This window comes from Brienomyrus brachyistius, chromosome 14 (genome assembly GCF_023856365.1).
Source record: "Brienomyrus brachyistius isolate T26 chromosome 14, BBRACH_0.4, whole genome shotgun sequence".
NCBI classification, from domain to species: domain Eukaryota; kingdom Metazoa; phylum Chordata; class Actinopteri; order Osteoglossiformes; family Mormyridae; genus Brienomyrus; species Brienomyrus brachyistius.
The window spans coordinates 6,160,386-6,183,041 of NC_064546.1; the positions used below are offsets into that span (position 1 = coordinate 6,160,386).

General features: G+C 36.6%; 1 protein-coding gene across 1 annotated transcript in view; it reads right to left on the bottom strand.

Moving 5' to 3' along the window:
- The window catches only part of arhgap5 (Rho GTPase activating protein 5), a 56,262-nt gene that overhangs the window by 16,683 nt on the left and 16,923 nt on the right, over positions 1-22,656 (bottom strand). The window contains exon 3 of the mRNA XM_048974108.1: positions 20,116-20,266. Coding sequence (XP_048830065.1) covers positions 20,116-20,266 — 151 coding nt within the window. The remainder of the gene's footprint in view (positions 1-20,115; positions 20,267-22,656) is intronic.

The following is a 22,656-nucleotide window of genomic DNA, read 5'->3' on the forward strand; positions in this document are numbered from 1 at the left end:
ATCCCAGAAGCAATGGGCACGAGGCAGGGAACAACCCAGGATGGGGGGCCAGCCCATCGCAGGGCACACTCACACACCATTCACTCACACATGCACTCTTATGGGCAATTTAGCAACTCCAATTAGCCTCAGCATGTTTTTGGACTGTGGGGGAAAACCGGAGTACCCGGAGGAAACCCCACGACGACATGGGGAGAACATGCAAACTCCGCACACATGTGACCCAGGCGGAGACTTGAACCCAGGTCCCAGAGGTGTGAGACAACAGTGCTAACCACTGCACCACCATGCCGCCCCTTATTAAAATATTAAAAAGCAAACTGCTAAGGCATATACGCAAACATTCTGCATAGTGATTCTATTTGGTTTATTGCCAACTGTTACACACACACACACACACACACACACACACTCTCACTACAATAAGCAGTCAATGTTGTGTGGATATACATAGTCATGTAATCTTATTACCTGATGTGCAAGACATGTTATTTTCAGTCGGTGAGTGTCTTTTTTTGGTTCCGGTTACTGAGGGGAGCAACATCAAGGTGAAGGTGGTTTATGGGTTGGACAAACTCTTGATAAAAGCTAACCCTGAGCCTGAATTCCTTTAAAACAGTGTTGGAACAAGGATACCGTGCAAACTGTACTCCCTTCTGAATAATGAGCCCCATCCTCGAGAGAGAGCCAGTACAGCTAAGGAGCACCTTCAGCCATAGGCGCACCCTTTTGACTATGTTTCTGCCATTTGACTGTTCAATGCTTCCACTCTCCACGGTCCTAACGTCATCTTTCTTTGAGAACAGCAACCCTTTGCCCCACTAACTGCAGACTTTACAAGCACTGTTCCCTCACTTGTACCATTGTTCTATATATACAGAAACTGCTGGATAATAGAAATGGATCCCTGGAGGATAAAGAAGGTTTTTATCTTAAATTAATCATTCTAATATTATATATTTTATGACTATAAAACGTCATAAAAGTGTCATGAAAAACAGTAAATCTGGCTACGTTCACACTGCCAGCCACATTCCTTCAATTCCGATTTTTTTGCTCAGATCGGATTTGTCTTTCTTGACGGTTCACATTCATAACTACAAGTGACCTGTATCTGACTGTAATGTGAATGCATCGGTCCTCCGAAATGTCACGAATGCGCACTTTGATACGTTTTTACACGGGTCAACTGCATCACCAACAACATAAACCGTCATATCTATGGGACGACTCATAGCATTGAAAATGGAGGCGTTAGTAGCTCACGCATGTTTCGCACTTTGCTCTGGAGGATGACAAACAGTGAATCAGCTGTACATGAGCAGGTCGAAAAGGAGAAAAAAAAAGTTAGGTGGCCAGCTGGAACTGCTACACCAAGAGATCTGTGGGTACGAGACTGCCGGTGCAGGCTGATGATGTCAGTACATGCGTATAAGCAAAAAGTACCATATATGAATGTGACAAATCTAATTTGAAAAGATCAAATTTGCATGTCCACACAGCCCTGAAAAAATCTGATCTGTGTCACATTGGCTACGTTCATACTGCCATGCTGAAGTGACTCAAATCAGATTTTTTGCCTTAATGTGACACAGATTTGATCTTTTCAGGGCTGTGTGGACACGCAAATCTGATCTTTTCAAATCATATTTGTGTCACTTTCATACGTGGTACTAAATCTCATAGGTATCCGATTCGCGGCCATATGACCTGAATGTGAACGCTCAGATCAGAATTCATGTGGCTTTTTGCTTATACGTATGTGCTGACATCATCAGCCTGCAGTGGCAGGCTCGTACCCACAGATCTCTTGGTGCAGCAGTTCCAGCAATAACTGCGAAAACAGAATGTGACGTTTCGGAGGACCGATGCGTTCACATTGCAGTCAGATACAGGTCACTTGTAGTTATGAATGTGAACCATCAAGATAAACAAATACGGTCTGAGCAAAAAATCGGAATTGAACGATGTGGCTGGCAGTGTTAACGTAGCCTTAATGTTTAAAATGTATTACACTTTTTACAATTAAGACAGAAACAGTAGAAACACCAGTAATAACAGTTATGGACAATATTTGTCTTACTTTCATAAGAAGTAATTCATAGTAAAACAAACTCTGATACATTTTACCCACATCTCATTCATAATTTAATTTATGTTACAGATCTTGATGAACAATGATTTGAAACTATGAATAACATGAGGCCATTTAACACTCCTATCTGAGTAAATGACTGTATAGAACTTTATGCGGAAATCAAATACTTTAAGCATGCTTTACACTTTCTTGTGTGTTTTTTGCTTCCTCCATTCACAATGTAAGGAACACCAGCATGTTATCAATAGTAGCACTGATGAAGTAGTACTGCAGAAATTCTCCAATGGTGCAACCTTTAGCAAAAAAAAAAAAAAAAAGATAGGCTGATAGAATTTATGAAAGTGTTATTACTGACACAGACCATGTGAATAAAAAAAATGAAATATCTCCATCGTCACTCAGCATGATACAACAGAAGGAGCAAATGAACTGAATTGCAGTCTGTCACAGTGGGTCTTATGTAAAGCCTTCAGTTGAGTACACTCCAAAATACTGTGCAAGGAAGGACAGCTTGGTCACTAACAATGGTTAAACCACAGTATGCTCACAGAGGTGTACAGGAAACCATAACTAACAGTAACAGCAAATTCTGCTAGTTCCACAGAGGAAACAAGAAAGTGCCTTTTCTAGAAATAGCTCACTAAAAATAAAATGGATACTCACTGAAGATCATGTGCTTGAACCTTTATTTCCAACACATGATCAAAATAGTTTTATTTTATTTCTCTTTTGGAGCCTGAAAAATGTGATTTCTAAGCATTACTGCTAATAATATTTGCTGATGCCTAATGGGAGAAAAGACTATCCACAACAGCAGGGTGTGCAATAGTCTGTGGAATATGAGAATATGGTTCTGGCAAGTATTACAATTACAAATTAATGTGAAAATTGCAAACTTAGATAACATGAAGATGTATGTATAATTTATATTTAAATTACATTAACAAATTGAAAAGCTTCCAATAAATTATAAGTTGATAAAAAAAATTCAGAGGACTATCTAATATACAGCCATGGAAAAAATGAAGAGACCACTCCATATTTTAAACAAATTGGCATTTTTAAATCCTGGTTTAATTGTGGTTCTGCTGGCAGAAGCCTACGCTGAGGAGTAGGTTGCATCCAGGTTCAAAATTTCTAAGACAGCAGCACACAAGAATAGAGTTAAGCAGGAGACACTGGGAATAACCAGAAACTAACCAGGTAAAGGGTGGTAGCGACTTTCTAATGTCAGGGATGACCGTTAATTTATCTGACAGTTTCTCATGAATTGTAGGAGGACATCAAGTTACCCTAAAAAGGAATGGGAAACATTAAGTACTGGTGTGGAGTACACTGTTAGGACAGTTCATATTAGGCTTCTAGAAGCAGGACTTAAATCCCATAATGCAAGGAAGAAGCCCTTAATTAATGAGAAACAGAGAAGAACAAGGCTATAGTTAGCACAAAAAAAATATATAAAAATAAAAAAAAAAAACATTATTCACAGATGCACACCAATAAATTGAGAAATTAGTGAAACAGAAAATTGTGCTATGGTCTCAATTTTTTCCACGGCTATACGGTTGTTAATTTTGTTTAAGTTAAACTGCCCAGCACCGAAGCTCCATAGTAAATAGTCTCCTCTTCCAGTGCAAAGGAAGTTAGAATTCTTTAAAAAAAATCTATATCAAAGACAAAAAAACAAAAGAAGAAATACAAAAACAAGCAGACCGTTAACTGAATTAGAAAAAATAACTTCACATGGAATGACAAAACTTCCAAAAATAAAGAATCAGACTATATCTTCAATGGCCAAGCCTTATTTAACATTAGCACATTAACAAAAACAGTACAGTTCAAGCATTTACACTGAAAACCCTTAGCAGTCTACTGGGAGGGTGGAGAAAGTGTTGCTTATGTATGAGTGGTATGAGTGCCATGGTGATGTACAGTACCTTTAAACACCAATTTAGAAAGTTATCTGAATCAGTATGGGTAACTCTGGCATCTGTCCTCCTCTGGATACAGCTGCACCCACATTCAATTTTTAATGAACAGATGGGGCATATTCAAATACAGTCCTTTTCCCGAGAACAAAACACAGCAGAGTCACCTGTGTGTATGGATTGGGTGCATAAATAACTTGGCGAGCAAATGAATGAAGGACAGGAGAAGTCACAGAGAAGTCTACATAACTGGTGTGATGGCCATTTTTATTGCTTTTTTGAAACAGAACCTGGAATTCATTAGGCTACTTTTCAACTACTGTGCTCAGTGGCAAGATGGCTGAAAAAAGTCCATCAAATTGCTGGTTAAGAGGTTTTGCTTGTAAGGAGGTCACAAAAAGAACAATTCTAGTCACTATGGATGTCCATTTTGGATTTTGTTAGTCTCCAATAGTCAACACTCGTTAATCGAGTATTAGCCATTTAACCAACAAAAAAAATTACTATTTAAATGGATGGATGTCGTTCACCAAATACCAAAATGCTTTAGAAATTAGATGTGCTTTAAGTTTTTCAAGTGCAAACAATAGTGTGAATAACTGACTTGTGCAAATAATCATCAAAAAAGTTTGCAATGAAAAAAAAAACAGGTTTACAAAATGTATTCAACATTTAATCCTCCAGTGCCAAGTGTTCTTAACTGGCAGGTCCGGCACAGCCTACATCTGCCGTGTAGGAAAACACAAATGAACTGCAAGTTGTCTGCATACTTTCTAACATGTAACAAAATGGTGCTGTAACAAAAACCGGCTGCACTATCTGGTATATTTAATCTAGCCTAATTAATAATCAACAGCCAACGTTTTAACAAAAAGAAAAGTTGCCGTGTTCATACTACAAAATAAAAAGGCTATTTCCCACTTCAACCCTGAGTATAACGGACAGCTTATTTACTAATTTTTATTCTGAAATAGCAACATGTCGACATGCTGTGGGGTCTTGAGTGCAGACTATTGACTGAGACTTCGTAAGTGATACTGCATTAGGGTTGTAGTACTGCTATATTTCAACACTGCACAACATAGCTTACATATAATACTGTGTCCTTTTGGTTCAAATGATCCCAGACACTCCTTGTTTTGGCTTGTTTAATGTTTTTCTCAGACTGCAAATATGGCTGTAGCCTGTTAGCACCTATAGTTGGTTATACGGGTCAAAACGCCCTCATGAGTTGATAGGCTATGTATCCAAGTGTGCATTTCATTTATCCTCTACCTTATATACATTTACCATACTGCAAACTTAACATTCATTTTTATTAACCGTTTAACTGATATTATTAATTGGTTAAAATTCTTATTGGTTAACGGTAAAATGGTGAATTACCCCTACCAATTACCAATCACAACACACTAGTACAACATGAATAATCCTACAGTCCTATAATCTTGTGCCATAAAAAAAAAATAATCATCTCCGCTTTCCACTGAAATAATGCTATTGAGATGACCAATACATCTCCTTTGCTAAAGCAAATTACTTACAGTTCATTTGCAGATGCCAACGGAGGCAAAACCATCTCTGATGTTCATCACTATCTGGCGAAAATAACCCATTCTTTCAGTAGTTTGAAGAAAAGCACTACATCAACATTACTTTTTCCCACAAATCGATAAGCAAATTAGTACTATGCATAGAATATCAGATTGATAACTTTTGGCCATCACAATAAACAATCTGTATAAGTTCAGCGTAAGCTTATGCTTATTAAATTCGGTTAAGGAGCACTCCATGTTACTCTTGTTAAATCATGGAAGCGAGAAGCACTGAAGTGGTGATGAAGAAAGACAGCTTAGCAAGCACATGTTTTAAAAGAGGAGATATTGTAGATAAGGTAAAAAGAAGTTGATTGTGTGGTGCTACTTTTTGCCAATTGAAGTCCTACGTTTTTTTTTTTTGTAAATATAATTCTCATTTTTATTTGAGTTCAAAAATTATTTTTAGTGTCCATTTTCGCTTCAGTTTTAGTTTACAATGATAATAACACTGGTCCCAACAAGCCCATTGTGTACGAACATACATATTGGCACAGTCAATCCACATAGAATAAGCCAGATTTTAGCTTAAATTTTTAAGAGATTCTAAGATAGCAGGCAGACAACTTTATAGCTTTAATAATGAGTGTATTTAGCAGCTACAGGGACAAAAGATATTAAAAAGCTCTCCATACTAATGGTTATTTTATAAACATGAATAGACAACACTTACAGTGGCATTGAGTATTCTGGCAGTCCAGAATAGCAACTAGGGGTTCTCTCTTCAGGCGCTCGTATACATCATTAGTGCCCCTGTAGCATGCCATCAAACTACACACAGCGTACAACCACCTTTTTGTTTTGTGATAATGTGAACTACTCTCATAATTATGTAATGATATTAAAGGAAAACATTTGTTATAATGAATTGGTTTTAGAAATCATAATGTTAATTTAATTAAATAAAAAAAAACAATGTGTTGATTTAAAATATTGTGGTCAACGCATTTTCACTGTCTCAAGGACCAAAACCTCCAGAAACTACACCCTGGGTGATGAGATGCCATCCTGCTGGCATATGATGCACCATGACAGCTCTGGCACTTCAATCTCACTTAATTCTCCTTGCAATTTCTGTAACCCTATGTTAAAACTAAAGTTACTATGAGATTCTACAGCCAGACTAATCATGAGACCATGCTGTGAAGATCAGTAATTAGATTTTGTAGTTTGAACTTTTTTCTCCAAGGTTTTAAGTTTGAGATAGTAAATATGTGTTAAACCTGCAGTCACTTCAGGCATGATACCGTATCCATGAGATACGCGAGTCATATTAGTTTTATCTTGATAAGAGAATCAGGTCCATACATCACTGACTATTTGCATAAACTCACTCTTCTATTTATAGATGCACAATACGATGAAATGTGTGCCCACCCAGCAGGAATTGGCATGCACACATTATGCGTCCGCTGATGGGGCATTCATGTGGCAGGACATGGGGCTAAATGCATCCTTGCGAGAATACACACACACACACACACACACACACACACACAACTCCACCCCTAGTACACTTAAAAAATTGTATATAATAAAAATGACAATAAAATTTAAGTTAAAGTTACAGGGGTCATTCATTACCTTTTACAAGTTTATTAAACAAATTATAGAAAACACAGCTGCATCTCACAGATCTCCAAGGTTTATCACTATATTTAATACTTATGCTCGACTGCACCAAAAGCATGAACAAAGACTGTTTTAGATTAAAATGCACATTAAACTTCAGATAGCTACCTAATCGTACATAAGGTATGACTGACAGCAGCAGGACAATTATTCAAAACATTAAAACACTAACAGAAACAGTGCAATTTACCATATAATAGATCCATCCAGCTGATTGCTCATGAAGCATTACTACCACCACAGAATGACGACATAGATTTGAAGCACAATCAGGCATTGTTACTAAGGCTGGGCAATAAAAAAATAATGATTATTATGGCAATATAATTTTGCTTGATATTAATATAACAAATACGCTATTCAAGTTTCATACAATTTATAACCCATTGTGTCCACGTTTTGCATCACTATGAAATGAGGACACTTTTTCTGTGACTGTCTGTTAGGATTAGCAATGTAGTGCAAGCACAGACAGTCATAAAAACACACATTGGAGATTTATTGAAAAAATAAGATAATGTAATAGAGCAGGCAAGCAGACAGATGGAAGGCAACACAGTCAAAACACAACAGATAAATTCACCGGTAGAGCAGGTAAGTCCAAATCAACCTATGTAATAAGAGTAATCCAGTAAAATTCAAACCACACGGTAATAATCCAGTGAGAATTCAGAAATACAGTGGTACCTCAGAACTCAGAATGTCAAACTCAATTGTCTTCATTTAAGATATCTGTTCATTGTGATTATTCTGTGGTGATATTTAAGTTCTGCTTTACAATACTTAAAGATTACTGCACTTTCATCATTCGCTTTTAAAGGGAACTGCTTCCATACGAATCAGGCTCTTTATTTGGACTGCCATCTGCTATGCGCAGTCTTAATTCTGCCATATTGCTGAGTAATCAAGAAGGAAAATTTGAATCGATACTTTTTAATAATCAAGTAATGAAGTATGATTGAGTAATCATGGCAGCTGTATGACTGAAAATTATAACATTTTTGGTCATATTGCAGTTATAATGGTTACATCTGTCAGTGAATTACTACTGATCCATCAGAAGTGTAGCATTTTTCAAACAGGCATGAATGACTCTCCCTCTATACCTACACAGCCATCTTGAGTACGTGGTTTTTACAGTCAATATTGGCAAACAGATGTAAGTCGTAGGTGTCATAGCTGTTGTAGCACATTATGTAAATTAATTTCATGTTTACATACTGAGACCTCCAAAGCACAGTATGATAGCAGTCACTGCCAAAATAAAATCAAAAACAGGAAAAAATTGCGTAAAAAATAACTGCTAATACTCAAATGACAAATTTATATCACACTACTATAAATTATGCTTGGAAATTGGCTAAGAACATACAAGCTGCTCAACCACATCTGGCAAGGACCTTTGAGGTGTAAAATGTTCTGGGGACAGAAATGTAAACATAGTATTCTAACAAGCTGGCCAACAACAGCAACAAATGACAATAAATAGTTCCACGACTTACTTCCTGTTTCTCAATGGGTAATGACTGTGGATTTCGACCCAGAATAGATAAAAAGTAAGATTGAACATCCTTCATACTTGTGCCAGAAATCTTGACTCCAGAAATCACAATTGTGGAAGATGTATCAGAAGGAATGGTAGAAACCAGGTCTAAAAGTCATGTTCACCAGACCTAAAGATGCCCGCAATCTATTACTGGAGCTCAATTCTTGTGAAAGCAGATATGAACTTTATATTATTTTTGTGGCAGACCTGGACCTCAGGGGTCTAACACCTGTAGGACATACTTACATGCATTTCTGAAAGTCAATTTCTGGTGGCTAAAGTAAAAGTAAATAAATTTTCTTTCCTATATAGAAACAATCACAATTTGTGCCCATAATATAATGCCCACAATCACAAAGCATAGGCTTTCATATGACATACACAGACTGTCAGCCTGGACTGCCTTAGGCATGGCAATCATTGCCCTTCCAGGAGTCAAGTAATCCCTAAGGGTGAGGGGAATACTAATCAGCAAGGAGCCCATTTTGAAGTACAAGGCAAGCAGCTCAGCATTGTCACACAGCCTACAGGTACACGTTTCCTTGACAAAATGTCACTCTGAAAGCCAGAAAAAAGGCAAATCATTACAGCTGCTTCCATTTAAGGTTATTTTGTGCTTCTCTTAAGTCAAGAGTCCACAAGAACACTTCATTTAAAGCCCAGAAAGAGTTAAAGTACAGGGTGTTCATAAGCCATTCCAAGCTATTCATCTATGAAACATGTTTTACTAGATGCACAATGTGATGGTCCCGGTTTTAATGAAAATGAATTGCAGTGACATTTCATGGGAAAACCAAATGTGAGTGTTATGCTAAATCATCAACTACTGTGCATTTCTTTCAGATTATGCATCCATACATTTTCCCTTGCTGGAAAAGAAGTCTTAAAAGGAAGTTGAACCCTGGTCCCAGAGGAGCAGGGCAACAGTGCTAACCACAATGCAACCTCACTAAATGATTCAGTTATTGCAAGAAAACAGTGTTCATTTTCCAAGAAAATTATTCTGGTATCACATGAAAATGACATCCATTTTCTTGATATTGAGATAATTATTCTGTTATTATTAGAAAACAACATTTAAAAATTCATGGCTACCATAAATAACTATAGATTAACTTTATACAGTGCTAAACAAAATATAGGTTTGGAGGGTAAAATCAAGGAATGACAGTGAAAGACATTTTTTCCTCTCACAAATACATCACTACGCAGTGGGAACACACCACTAAAATGTAGTAATTCTCCTGTGTCAATGATGCATTTATCCAAAGGGCTTTTTACCCACAAACACATTGCGAGTTAGAGTTAACATCTTGTATTAATACCATGTATTAATCAGTAGTGTACCAGGGTATCTCCTATGAGTAGTACTATGTCCTTGACCACTAGAATACCCGCAGCCCATTAAAGTAACCAGCCGTGGCACAGCAGACATTCCTGGACCAATAGGAGGTTTCCAGACTCATAAAAATTACAGAAGGATGGCCAAATGAAATACATTACAATTTTTAATAGACCAATAGTTTCTGCTTCTAAAGATTTTCAATGTTTCCAAAACATGCTTAGCACCAATGATTTCATTTAATTGAATGAAAGTATAAAAGGTCAACTTTATAATGGTAACAATGGTATAAAAAAGGCACCTCACAGCTTTAATGGGTAATTTCTTGATATTACCTCAATAATGATTTCAGTGCATTTGGTATGTAGTCACTAACCCTCTTTTAAAAACAGATATTTCAAAATACAAAAAATTTGCACATGTGGACTATATATATATCAGTCTCAGAATTCAAATGCTTGTGGAACCAGTGCAAGCAGCACACAAACACAGTCAAAATAAACACAAGCATCAGTCTACCGGAGTACAGCAAATTAACAATAAGGACAGAGGACAGACTGTAACAACCAGCCTTATCTTGAACTTAATGTACTTTTTTTTGCCTGTATACAGGGATCCCACCACGATCGTTACAGAGAGGCAACTAATATACCCTCAAGCCCTTGTACACACAGTTAAATAATCAATACCACAGTTTTCTAAACAAAACACTAAACTTGAGGACATAATGAACATGCTAATCAAAATTTTTACTAGTTTGATTGGTTGAGCAGTGACAATGTACATCTAAAATGCTAATAATGGGCTTTTATGCTGCAGTCCAATTATACCATATAACATCTACAGTTTAATGTAATGTCAGACACATATATATATGCAACACTTTTAAAGTACATAACAATATTACTATACACGACTTACCACACCAACTGCCCTAGGAATAATAAACAAAATAATACCAGAGTACACAATAATGCTAATTTTAGAAAGATTTTGTGTAAGAACATTTTGTTCTACACCATTGAACAACGGGTTATTTGAAGGTTTAAGAAACTTCCGCAAACTTATCAAGTAAATTCATCACAAAACAAACTTATCTAGATACTGACATGCAAAGCTTGAAACCTGAGGCCTGAAATCTAAAATATCAACCTATTGTAACTGAGATATCCAGGAGTGTAAAGAGCAATACAGGGTCATCCATCCATCCATTCATCCATCCATCCATCCATCCAACTTCCGCTCATTGGGGTCCGGGTGACAGGAATCACACTTTGTCTGGCCACTCGCCGATCAATTTGCCTTGGAAGACCCTACCAGGAGCAATTACGGCCAAAACATAGCTCCTTAGGGTCACGGAGGCAAACAAACCCCTCCAGCACAATAAGTTGGCGATTAGTGGAGGGGAATACAGAGTCACTTCCTTGAAAACAGTGATTTAACCTGATAAAGCAGTATTTCCAATAATGTTTTATTACATTTTATTATATTTCCTTGCATCATACTTGTGGCTGTCGCCAGGAAATTGGTTGCTTATGCATTTATTTAATATTTGTATTTTGTCCAGTGAATGTATTTTGTTTCATTTTGTTGCCAACATGTCATTGTTTGAAATATTATTTGTAAAAAGTTTAATTTGGAGTTTTTCTGGTAACAGTGCCTCCTACTGTTCAGCAGAAAGAGCTACATTTACATGATCACATGCCCTAACGTAATGAGCAATGGAAAGAAGACAAGGTTAGCAAGTGAAATGAAAAATAGCCAAGAAAAGAAAATCAAAAAAGACTGAAAGGAAGAGGTTATACTGTAGAAATGTCTCCTAATTCTGATCAGAAGGAGCACACGGTATGTTACGGTTTTGCTTTTTCTTGTTTTCATATGCATGTTCGTGATTTTGCGCTGTATTGTAAATGCAGTAGAAACATGTAGATCATTTACTTAAGACTCGCGAAAGAATTTTCTAAAAATTGAGTTGTAATGGTAATATTTATTTCAGTTTTTCTCGGTGTTTCACAGTGTTTGATTTGCGACGTCGATGGAAGGAGAAATTAAAAATATCGTGCTGAATCGTGATCTGATTTCTGACAGAAGAAAACATTAGGAGTTGTTACAATACTGATCTGTCTCTAGGACACAGCTGGAAAAAGACAAGGCTCTTTATCATGGCATTTACAATTAGAGAACAACCAATAATAAGAGAAAGGCCAGACATCTGCAGCAATAAATCATTTAGTAAACTGCAGGTGTAGGGGGAGCTCATTAATCTGAAGCTAATGTAGGAACAGTTATTCAAACTTAAAGCTATGATGTCACATGCAGGGTGTTTCAAAGAGTGCCATTAAACAGAACAAAAAATAAGAACAAAATACCCAACATCTAACACTTGCAGAAGTGTTTGTACTGAAGTAGTATTAGACACTTATTCAAACACACATTCTACTTATGAAGTTTAATTACTGTTCCACAATCTCTTTTACTCCACATTTTTCATATAATATAAAATAAAAACAGACATATTTCATATGAAGATTTAATGAAAGTTAAGGGTGTACATTACACATGCCCTTTTTAAGAATATGCCCTTATTCTGGGTATTACCATAACACTTGCAGGCAGACACTGACACCAGTGCGAAATACCTTTTACAGTGCTTGCAAGGTTATGTATAACCTAAAAGAATGGTGTGTTTTCATCGAGCAAGGCGAGATGGATAACAGAAGGGTGCAAAGGGGTCAAATTTAATAAATTACACAGAGATTAGGTAGGCTATTCAGCAGTTTCAGCAATTTTGTTATTCTACTGACGGTAGGTCAGTTGCCATGGAAACATCCCTCTTTCCCCACATCTGGCTTTTCCGGATAATCACTTTCCATTTTGTCTATTTTCATGTTTGTGCGTGCATGTGCGTGTGTGTGTGTGTGTGTATGTGTGGGCCTGCTTTTTTCAGCCAAACAGTTATGAGATGCAAAAACAAATCCGGCGTAAAAATATTGACTGGGAAAACACAAGTGCCAGGTACATTATTTCAGCAGTGTGGTATACTAATCTGACAGAATACAGATTAGAGTTAATCTCGATACAGAAAACACATACTCATGGGTAATATTTTGCTTTCCTGTCTTCATTTTCAGTCCTGTTGTCTTTTTAAGCTGAGGCTTTCAAAGTGTTGGAACTGTATGCTCAAGACTCCCTGGCAAAGGATGCACTGTGTTGTATTCACACCTATCAAGGTGTGAATCAAACACAGGTCTGTGAAACAGGCAGATTACAAAAATGGCTATACTCTTCTGTATATATGTATTTATGTACACATTTATATCATGTGTTTTCAAAATACAGTAACGCTAAATTACTTCAGATAGTTTAAAGATATTTCTACTTTCATATGTTTTAGTAGGCAGCCTTATTCAACATTAAATGAAGAAAAATAATGTAATAGTGTGGACTATGGGTGTAAAAATCCATTCAATCCTACTTTCAAGTTGTGCGCTCTCGCATTCACATACTTCAGGTAGCCACTCAAAGTAGCTGTGGCGGAATACAAATGTCCAAAACACAAGATAGCAGGGGAATATTCATTATTATTCATAAAGGAAGCACTACCTGATCATTTTTCCGATGGTGATGATCTTTGCTTTATGCTGTTTTTGAGAAACTTGTCCCAGTTTTGTAGGGCAGAATGCTCAATATTAAGATGATGTATTGCGCTACAATGCTTTTGGGAAATTCTTCTCTTTTGAAGCTCAAAAAAGTTGTTCTTTTTGCAAGCTGTGGTAGCAATGATCAAGACCCTGAGGCAGTTATCTAGCTAAGGAAAAAGTATCGTTAGCCTTAGAGATGCATGGCATATTGATGAACATGTTGGTATCCGTCCAATGTGTCAGTCTTGGCCAGTACTATTGGACGATTTATCAAATTAGGGATGGGCCGATCCACATTTTTTCAATTCCGATCCGATTCCAATACACAATTGCCAATACTGATACATATTCTATTACAAGAGCTGCTTTTTACTTAAATTTTAAGTAATAAATATAAAAGATGTACAAATATGTATACTTTACGTATTACTAATGTTTTTTTTTATAAAAATAAAAGAAAAATGTATGTCAAAAAATCTTTAATTAGACAACTAGGAAGATACAGAGCTCTGAACTAACTTTTCCAGTGGCATCACAACTGGTACCAGCTTTCTCAGCAGGTCACACCAGCACATGATTTGGTCACACTCTTCTTTTTGGTTATGCAAAGTATTAATCAATGACCTTGCATGCTGATGAATAGTTGTCCTCATCTGCATAGCCTGATTTTTGTATTGATGAAATGCTGACAGTGATTCAAGACGTGACATACCCCCTTCACATTAGTGGGGGCTAGGGGCGGCAGATCCCTGCTAATAGGACAATTTGCGAATAATACTTTTATAATAAATACAGGGGCGGCATGGTGGTGCAGTGGTTAGCAATGTTGCCTCATACCTCTGGTACCTGGGTTCGAGTCTCCGCCAGGGTTGCATGTGTGTGGAGTTTGCATGTTCTCCCCATGTCGTCGTGGGGTTTCCTCCGGGTACTCCAGTTTCCCCCCCACAGTCCAAAGATACATATACATCATGTATTACTAATATTTATACATTATATGATTTTGTGACCCAAATCGTTTTCTGAGTTTTACCATCTTTTGGCAAGATTAAAAAATATCCCCGTTTAACCGTGAAGGGCCAACTAGCAAATGGCCGAAACCTCAAATGTCAAATGCGTGAATGTGAAGGGGGTAAATCAGTGTTCCTGCAAAATATTTTAATCTGAACATTAGCTTTAATAACGTAACTCACATCGTAACTCACATCATCACTTGTGTTTGTCTCAGGACCTCTCTTTGGCTCTCCCTCTCCACCAGCCTCCTCCTCTTTCTTTTCATTTTGTTATTATTTTTTAATTTAATAATTACATTTAATAGTTACAAACGGCTTTCTTTTTCAATATCACAGTTTCGGTTTAACACTACAGTCAGATGCCTTTCATCACAAGTGTATGTACATATACGTACTGTGAGTAAAGTGTACACATCCCTGAAAAAATGCCAGGTTTTTGTGACGCAAAAAAATGAAACTATGATAAATTTTAAAACTTTTCACACCTTTAATGTGACCTATAACCTATATAATTCAAGTGAAAAACAAACAATCTGTCAGAGGGAAAAATATAAAAATATACAATAAGCTGGTTGCATAAGTGTGTACACCCTTAAACTAATACTTTGTTGAAGCACCTTTTGATTTAATTACAGTATTCAATCTGAAGCCCTGACATACATAATGAACTGTGTTCCACCACATTTGTACATCTGGTTTTAAGTATTTTTAGGCATTTGCAGTTCACATTTAATCCATTGCTTTTTTCATATTACTCGCTTTGTCTTGCACAATTGTGTGTGCTTTGTTTAGCGGAATTTTCCACTTAACGCTACTGCCACCTCTCAAAACTTTGTTTTTACAAAGTTTGGAAATCACTGTGCTACGAGTTAAAATGCATAAAATACTTGCAGATCACCACCCTCTTATATGATGTTCTTAGTCTATTACGAAGGGTATGCACATAACGTCGCAGCAGGTAGAAGTCACTGCGCTCACACCCGCTGAGTGGCAGCATTAGCATTCAGCTTGAATGCCCCAAAAAAACATGTTGTGTGATTGATTGTACAAATAGATTTAACAAGAAATGGGAGCTATATTTTTACAGATGGCCAAAAACAAGTATCAGACATGGATCAGTCACATATGATTGATACTTGATTCATGTAATAGGCATGGATCGATGCAGACACCTGTACTCGTATATTCAAAGTCAGTGGCACCAGAGCTAAAGACACAACTACTAAAATACAACTGCATTGATTAATCAAGGATTTTCCGTAGTCAAGGATGGAGAACTACAGCGGCTCACTCGCGATTTAGAAGACGTCTCAAAGTACTGGGCAGCAATTAATTATTACATCAATTATTAAATCTGGCCTGCAGATTGATCTTTTTGTTTTCCATAAAATAAAAAATAATATAACATCATCACATAATCTGGGATGGTAAGTTTGACAAATTTCAATGCTGGTAGCCTATCAGGTTGGACTTCCTTTAATGTGTTTGATTTTTTTTTCTGTACAGTTAAATACTTGGCCTTTTGACAATTTTACCCTGGTGTGTTCTTCCTGTTTACTAATAAAAATACAAATATTCTGAGATTCTACTTTCTTTGCATTGCATTAATAGTGTGTAATTAAGTTCCTACGGTCATTTTTGATTTTTTTAGTGAAGTTAAAAGATCAGGCTATAAAAATAATCAGATTAATTAAATCAAATAACGATAGAAATTAAACATTTCAATGCATCAAATTATTCCCCCCATAATCATAATCAAATCACATAGTGCCCCATGATTTACAACCCCAATGCCAAGAAGAAGAAATTCAAAACAATTCAATTGTCTCTCTCTCAAATTCATGTTTCAAGACTGGTTCTCTCCTAGCATTTATACCTATTAATAGCTATACTCTTTCCTTCAACTGCACGCCTATACCAGGCATGCAGCAAAACCATTGCTAAAAGCCAAACACTTCTTCATATGGAGTGGGTGAATGATATCACCAATGATCAGGAGGATTTCTAGCATAACTAGAAGGCTCAAACAGAAATGCAGGCATAAGCAAAACAACTATTAAAATCTAGGAACAGAACAGCTTCACTTACAATTCCTACTTCTAATTCTAATTTCTTTTCCTGCAGACTGATGTACCACATGAATGGGAACAAATGCCAGAGAAGGCTTCTCTATTCGTGTGACATTCTGAATTGCTGAGGCACAATGGAGCAGAGTCACCATAAAAATTCAACAGTCATGGGCCAAGCAGTCAACGCTAATTAACTTACCCCAGACTGGAATAGATACTTGTTTTTGTTTCAGCCATAGAAACCTCAAGCAAAAATGTAACTACCACAGGATCCTCTTAGCAGGAATTTGGAGGTATTTTTTAAAAAGACAAAGAAGAAAAATGCATTAGGAACTACTTTAACTTAGGATAAAGCTGTTCTCAATGGAAGACCAGCATTGCTAGCTTTATACTTGTGATTACCACTTTCTAAGTATTACAACATTAAAATTATTTTAGGAAACAGCATAACTAAAGCAGGTGCAAGACACAGAAAAGTGCCATTTTGAAAGCAAACCACAGCACAAAAAGCGAAACAGTACTATATTTATCCATTAAGAAAAATGCTATAACATTCACTTTGATTTAGGTCTGAAAAGCACTTCTGCAGTTGAAACCAATGTCAAATGAATACCATGACAGAAAAAGAATCACTCAAAATAAGGTCTTATCTGAAAATATGATTAGCTACGGGTTTTAATCAGGAGATAAGCTCCTGGGGAAAGGTGGTAAAATGTGCTAAAAATGGGCTTTGCGTAACCACAAGAGGATATGAAGAGGGAGTAGGCTGGAGCAGAGGGCAGAATAGTGGTGCACTCAGCAAGGCCTTAGTAACTCCAACAGGAGTCTCCATTATTCTAGTTGTCTCTCTCTCTTCACAGTTTCTAAACACCAAATACCACTTTACTCCATCCTGCCCAGAGCTTTGTTGGCAGAAATTTATTCAATTCCCCTCACAACATTATTTCTTTTCCTAGATTCTCCACAAATTTGTTGAAGCATATAAAGCATAAGGGAATAAAAAGTTAGTTAACTTCTTATGGTTGAAAAATTAAAGCTGCAGGATTTCCCCTTTGTTTTAAAGTATTGTGTTTTCCCCTCATGATTTCAACGGGTTTGCACACATTACCAAAACATCCTATAAAACTAGCTTGACAATCAGAATAATCTTATTTCAGGCAAGAGTATAATCTTAATGTTGGCTCTATGAGGATAGACAAGAACTGAGTGTTTAATAAGTCTGCTCCCAACCAGTTGAAACACGTTGCTAGGAAGACGCATTTGCAATATAACATATCTGCCAAACACTCTATGATTATTACGGATTAGGGATGGGCCGATCTGCATTTTTTCAGTTCCGATCCGATTCTGAATTTATACTTTGTTACAATGACACCACCCCTCTATCATAAACTGTAGTGCGTAAGCAAAACAGCCCTAGTCAGCAACTCCCAAATCATCCATTTCATTTTTCATATTACTTGCATTATGTCACAACTGCGCGAGGTTTGTTTAGTGGGATTTTACATTAAATGCTACTCCCACCAAGGACTGGAAATCGCTGTTCTACAAATTGCTGTTAAAGGTGTAAAACATTTCCAGGTCATCACTCTCTTATCTGATGTTCTTTCACTCCTTGTACTGCAAAGGGTATGCTCATGACGTCACAGCTGGTGAGAGTCCCTATGCTCAGACCCACTGAGTGGTAACATTAGCATTCAACTTGAATGCCAAAAAAAACACATCTAAAATGAGAAAGAGCTGTCAGGCAATTGACTGCACAAATAGATTTAACAGGGAAAAGGACATATCTTTTTAGAGACTGCAAAAATCTAAATAAGTAAGTATCAGACGTGGAACGGTTACTTATCCAATCTGAATATTGGATACTGGATCCAAGTATCACGTTGGTGCATCTCTATTATGGAGTCTTCACTCTTTACTCCTGCCTCAACCATGCAGCTCATGCTCAGAGTTAGCAGCTGCTAACTTTATGGTTTGATGTTCAAAGTCCATGACCATAGGGCAAATTAAAGATAAAAAAGTATACCATATTCAATCTAAGACTCAAGCCTGAGGCCTATAAAAAAAACTCATGTTTTGAAAATGGAAAAAACACCATTAGTGATTCACAGTCTCACTTTCTTGCTTCTTGTGAGTAGTTCTAGATAATGGCACATATTTGTTTTCCTTAGGTGAACCAAAAATAAATGTTCTGTTAAGGATTACCTGTTTTTTATCCTGATATTTGAGAAAAGTTTGGAGTTGTTAGAACATAATTCTAATCGAAACAATTTTCATTATAAAAATTCCATCAAAATCACTAATTTAATTTGCCTACAAGAAAATAATGCAACAAACTATAATTAACCATACAATCTACAGCTAATGGCAGACATGACAATTATTTTTTTCAGATTACCAAGCACTATATTAACCATATTCACCATATTTTATATTAACATCCTTACAATAAAAACAAGCCTGAATATGCTAAACTTGAATCTGAAGTGAAATTTTCATGCAGATATAAAATTATATTCCAGTGGCAATGGAAAAGAAATGCTTCCAATGTGTTAATGTGATCTCAAGATCATCTATCAACACCCCCACCCCGCCCCAATCCACTCAAATCAAAATGACAGTAAAAGGGTTAATGGATCTGAAAAGACAAAAAAGCTTCATTCATTCATCATGGATTATATCTATATACACAACATGAATTGTAACAGTACACACAAATGCACTATTAACATATTATTGGTTTTTAGGTAAGAAATCAACAGAGATGTTTAAAAAAAACCTGACGGATAGAGCACAGAGAAATAAACAGAAACAGACAGGACAGGCACTTCAAAAGGCAGAAGCCAGAAAAACGCCATGCCTGGAGGCCAAAAGGAAGAATGTCACTACAAAAATACAAACGACAAAGAGATATGCTTTTGAAGGTTATTTTTAGTTCATAGGCAATTACACTTTTACCTCAGGAAAATTGGTTTTGTGCCCCCTCCAGTAAGATACAGACATTATGCGTAAGTCAGGGAAGATAAAAAGTGTCAACCTAGTGAATGTGTTCACCAGCAGAACACCAGAGGAATAACAAGTTAAAAACATTACATACCACTTGCCACAATCTCAGCAACACCCATAATCAGTCAAATAAGCTAGTACGTTACTGGCCATTTATCTACGCAGCCGCTGAATAGTATAGAAAGGAAACCAAATATTCTTAGAGCTTCACTATACAAGAAGAAAGACCACATGATTGATCTTACCAGTACGTTCAATGTAGTCCACACACTTCTCAATGAAAAGCGGGATTGGTCTCTCAGGGGTGACAAGGTTCTGAAGGGGAATCCCAAAATAGTTGCTCTCCCAATTCCTCCGGGTGGGCGGGTACAAAGGTTTGGTGGGCTTTGATTTTTGCTGAGAAAAGAAATACTATTAATACCATATAAATACAGATTGTCCTTCCTTTACAATGGTTCAGCCTAAGATATTTCGACTTTACAATGGTGCGACACCAATGCACATTCAATAGTCAACTTTGAATTCTGATCTGTTCTCTATCTACCAATATGTTGCACAATACATTTTACTGATGCTATGTAATGGCCGCATCCAGATAGTCACACTTGCAGTCTCTGCAGTGACAGCAAACAAACATCTCATACAGTGTTTGACATCACATCGCACATTCCTTTTTTTCTATTTAAAGTTGTATTGAATTATTTACTTCTGAATTATTGATATTCAGTTACTTATTCTGTGACAGTAGTAATATGCTTATTTATCACATCATAGATGACTTGCAATATTTTTATGATATCTGCAGTAATGGCAATCTTTTAAATGTTCCATTTAAACTGCTTGTATTATTAATCAAATATGAGACTAGAGATAAATTGAAAATAAAACTACAAAGATATTAAACAGTCACCATTGCATTTCAGGTTTCTCTCATCTTGGCTACAGCATAAAATTTTACTGAAGAAATCCGAAGAATAAATTCAACTTCAAACTAATCTTATGTCTCATTTCCACCAACACAGAGCCTGTGCTGATGCTGGGCTGGTATTTGTTTGGTGCCTTTTGAGACCCTGCCCACATTTCCATCAGTTTCAAAAAAAGAACTGAACAGAAATGTTACGTAGGCAGAAGAGAGTAAAGTAAAAGTTCATATGTAATGCGTTTTTTGGATATATTTTATACGCTTTGGGATTTTAAGTTTTTATAAGTTGAACAAAGCTGAAAAAAACATTTTCAGGGTATGTCTTGTTGCGCTCTGTCTCTATTGCCTGTATTCACTCCTTAAAGGATCCCCTGCCTGTGTGTGTGTTTTTGTTCCCGTTGCTGTTTTACAGCTGTCCTTTTAAGGACTGCACAATAAGAGTCTGCTAAAATTGAACTTTATTGTCCACCTCATGATCTCTTCGGCAGAGTATGTTTTATTTTTTTTGACCTGTGACATGTTTATGATTGTTAAATATGCCCAACAAATGGATCTTTCATTTTCCACAGAATGAAAAAACAATGCTAATTCTGCTAATAAGCTGACAAGTTGTCTCACTGAAGGCACCGGTGATATCAGGCAAAATTATATCGGTTATGGATTAAATTTTCCAAGTATGCGGAAGGTTTGGATGTGATAGCCCATCCCACCTTTGATGACATTACAGTTCCAAATTCTGAGACCAGTGTTTCTCTGGTGCTGTGCTAGAGCCATTGATTTCTGGCCCAGGGCCAGTTTTTTGCAGCAGAAATTCACAAAACTAGTTCTGGATTGGGAAAAAGTCCGGCACCAGCACCACATTGGTGAAAACAAGACATTACGTTTTTCATTAATTAATCACATAATTTATACACAAAGAGTACAAATCCAAGTAAACATTAACTTCTAAAATTCTGCTTTAGCATTTAATTTTTCTTGCTGTCATCTGGTTATATCCCTTAATGGTAGTGTTCTGCTGGAGTTCACTGGACTAAACAAAATCAAAATTATAACAGCTCAGCTAGCTAAATTAGTTTTGTCATATCGTCAAGTCACTTTGCCATGCTCCATTTACACACCCATGTGGACACTTGTGGTTTAGAGGAATAACCATATTGTAACTACAAGGGAATGGAAACCTAAACCTTTGTGTTTTTCTTAACCTTTGTGTTTTTCTTGTCACTGAAAATAAATGTTCTGTTAGCCTGATATTTAAGAAACTTTTCTCGTAAAACCTTGTGTAGAATATTTTTTAAGCAACACTGAACCTTTAAGATAAGCAGACTGAAGGAGCAGTCTTGGCCACTGGAAAACCTATACTTCTGCCTTAATTTTATCACATCAATGGAAGCACTGGTCTTCTGAAGATTATCTAAAGTACATCTATGCAGAATACTTATAAAAAAATCAAGTACAGTTTATAATTCAAATGGTACCAAAATCCTTCCTTGATCTGCATTTTTTTCTAAGACAACTTATGTAATGTACAACAAATACAAAGCCTCTCTATATTTGTTTGCCCGCATTCACAATAAAGCACTAACATCACAAACAAAATGCATGGATTTGCTCAGAAAGTAGGTAGGACTGCATGTATGGGCCCTGAAAAAGAAAGGCATCCCCAGCATATACCCTATACTGCCTTCACCTGACCAGGACAAACAAGACAAACTTGGCCACTGAGCCATCACATCACCCTTCAGACTATGATTTATAATCTTAAAAGCAAACTGTTACAAATTTGTGAAGAATAAAAAACCACATAGCTTGACAGCAAACGACAAACTAAAATTCTATGATATCCCTGATTTGCACGCACACACGC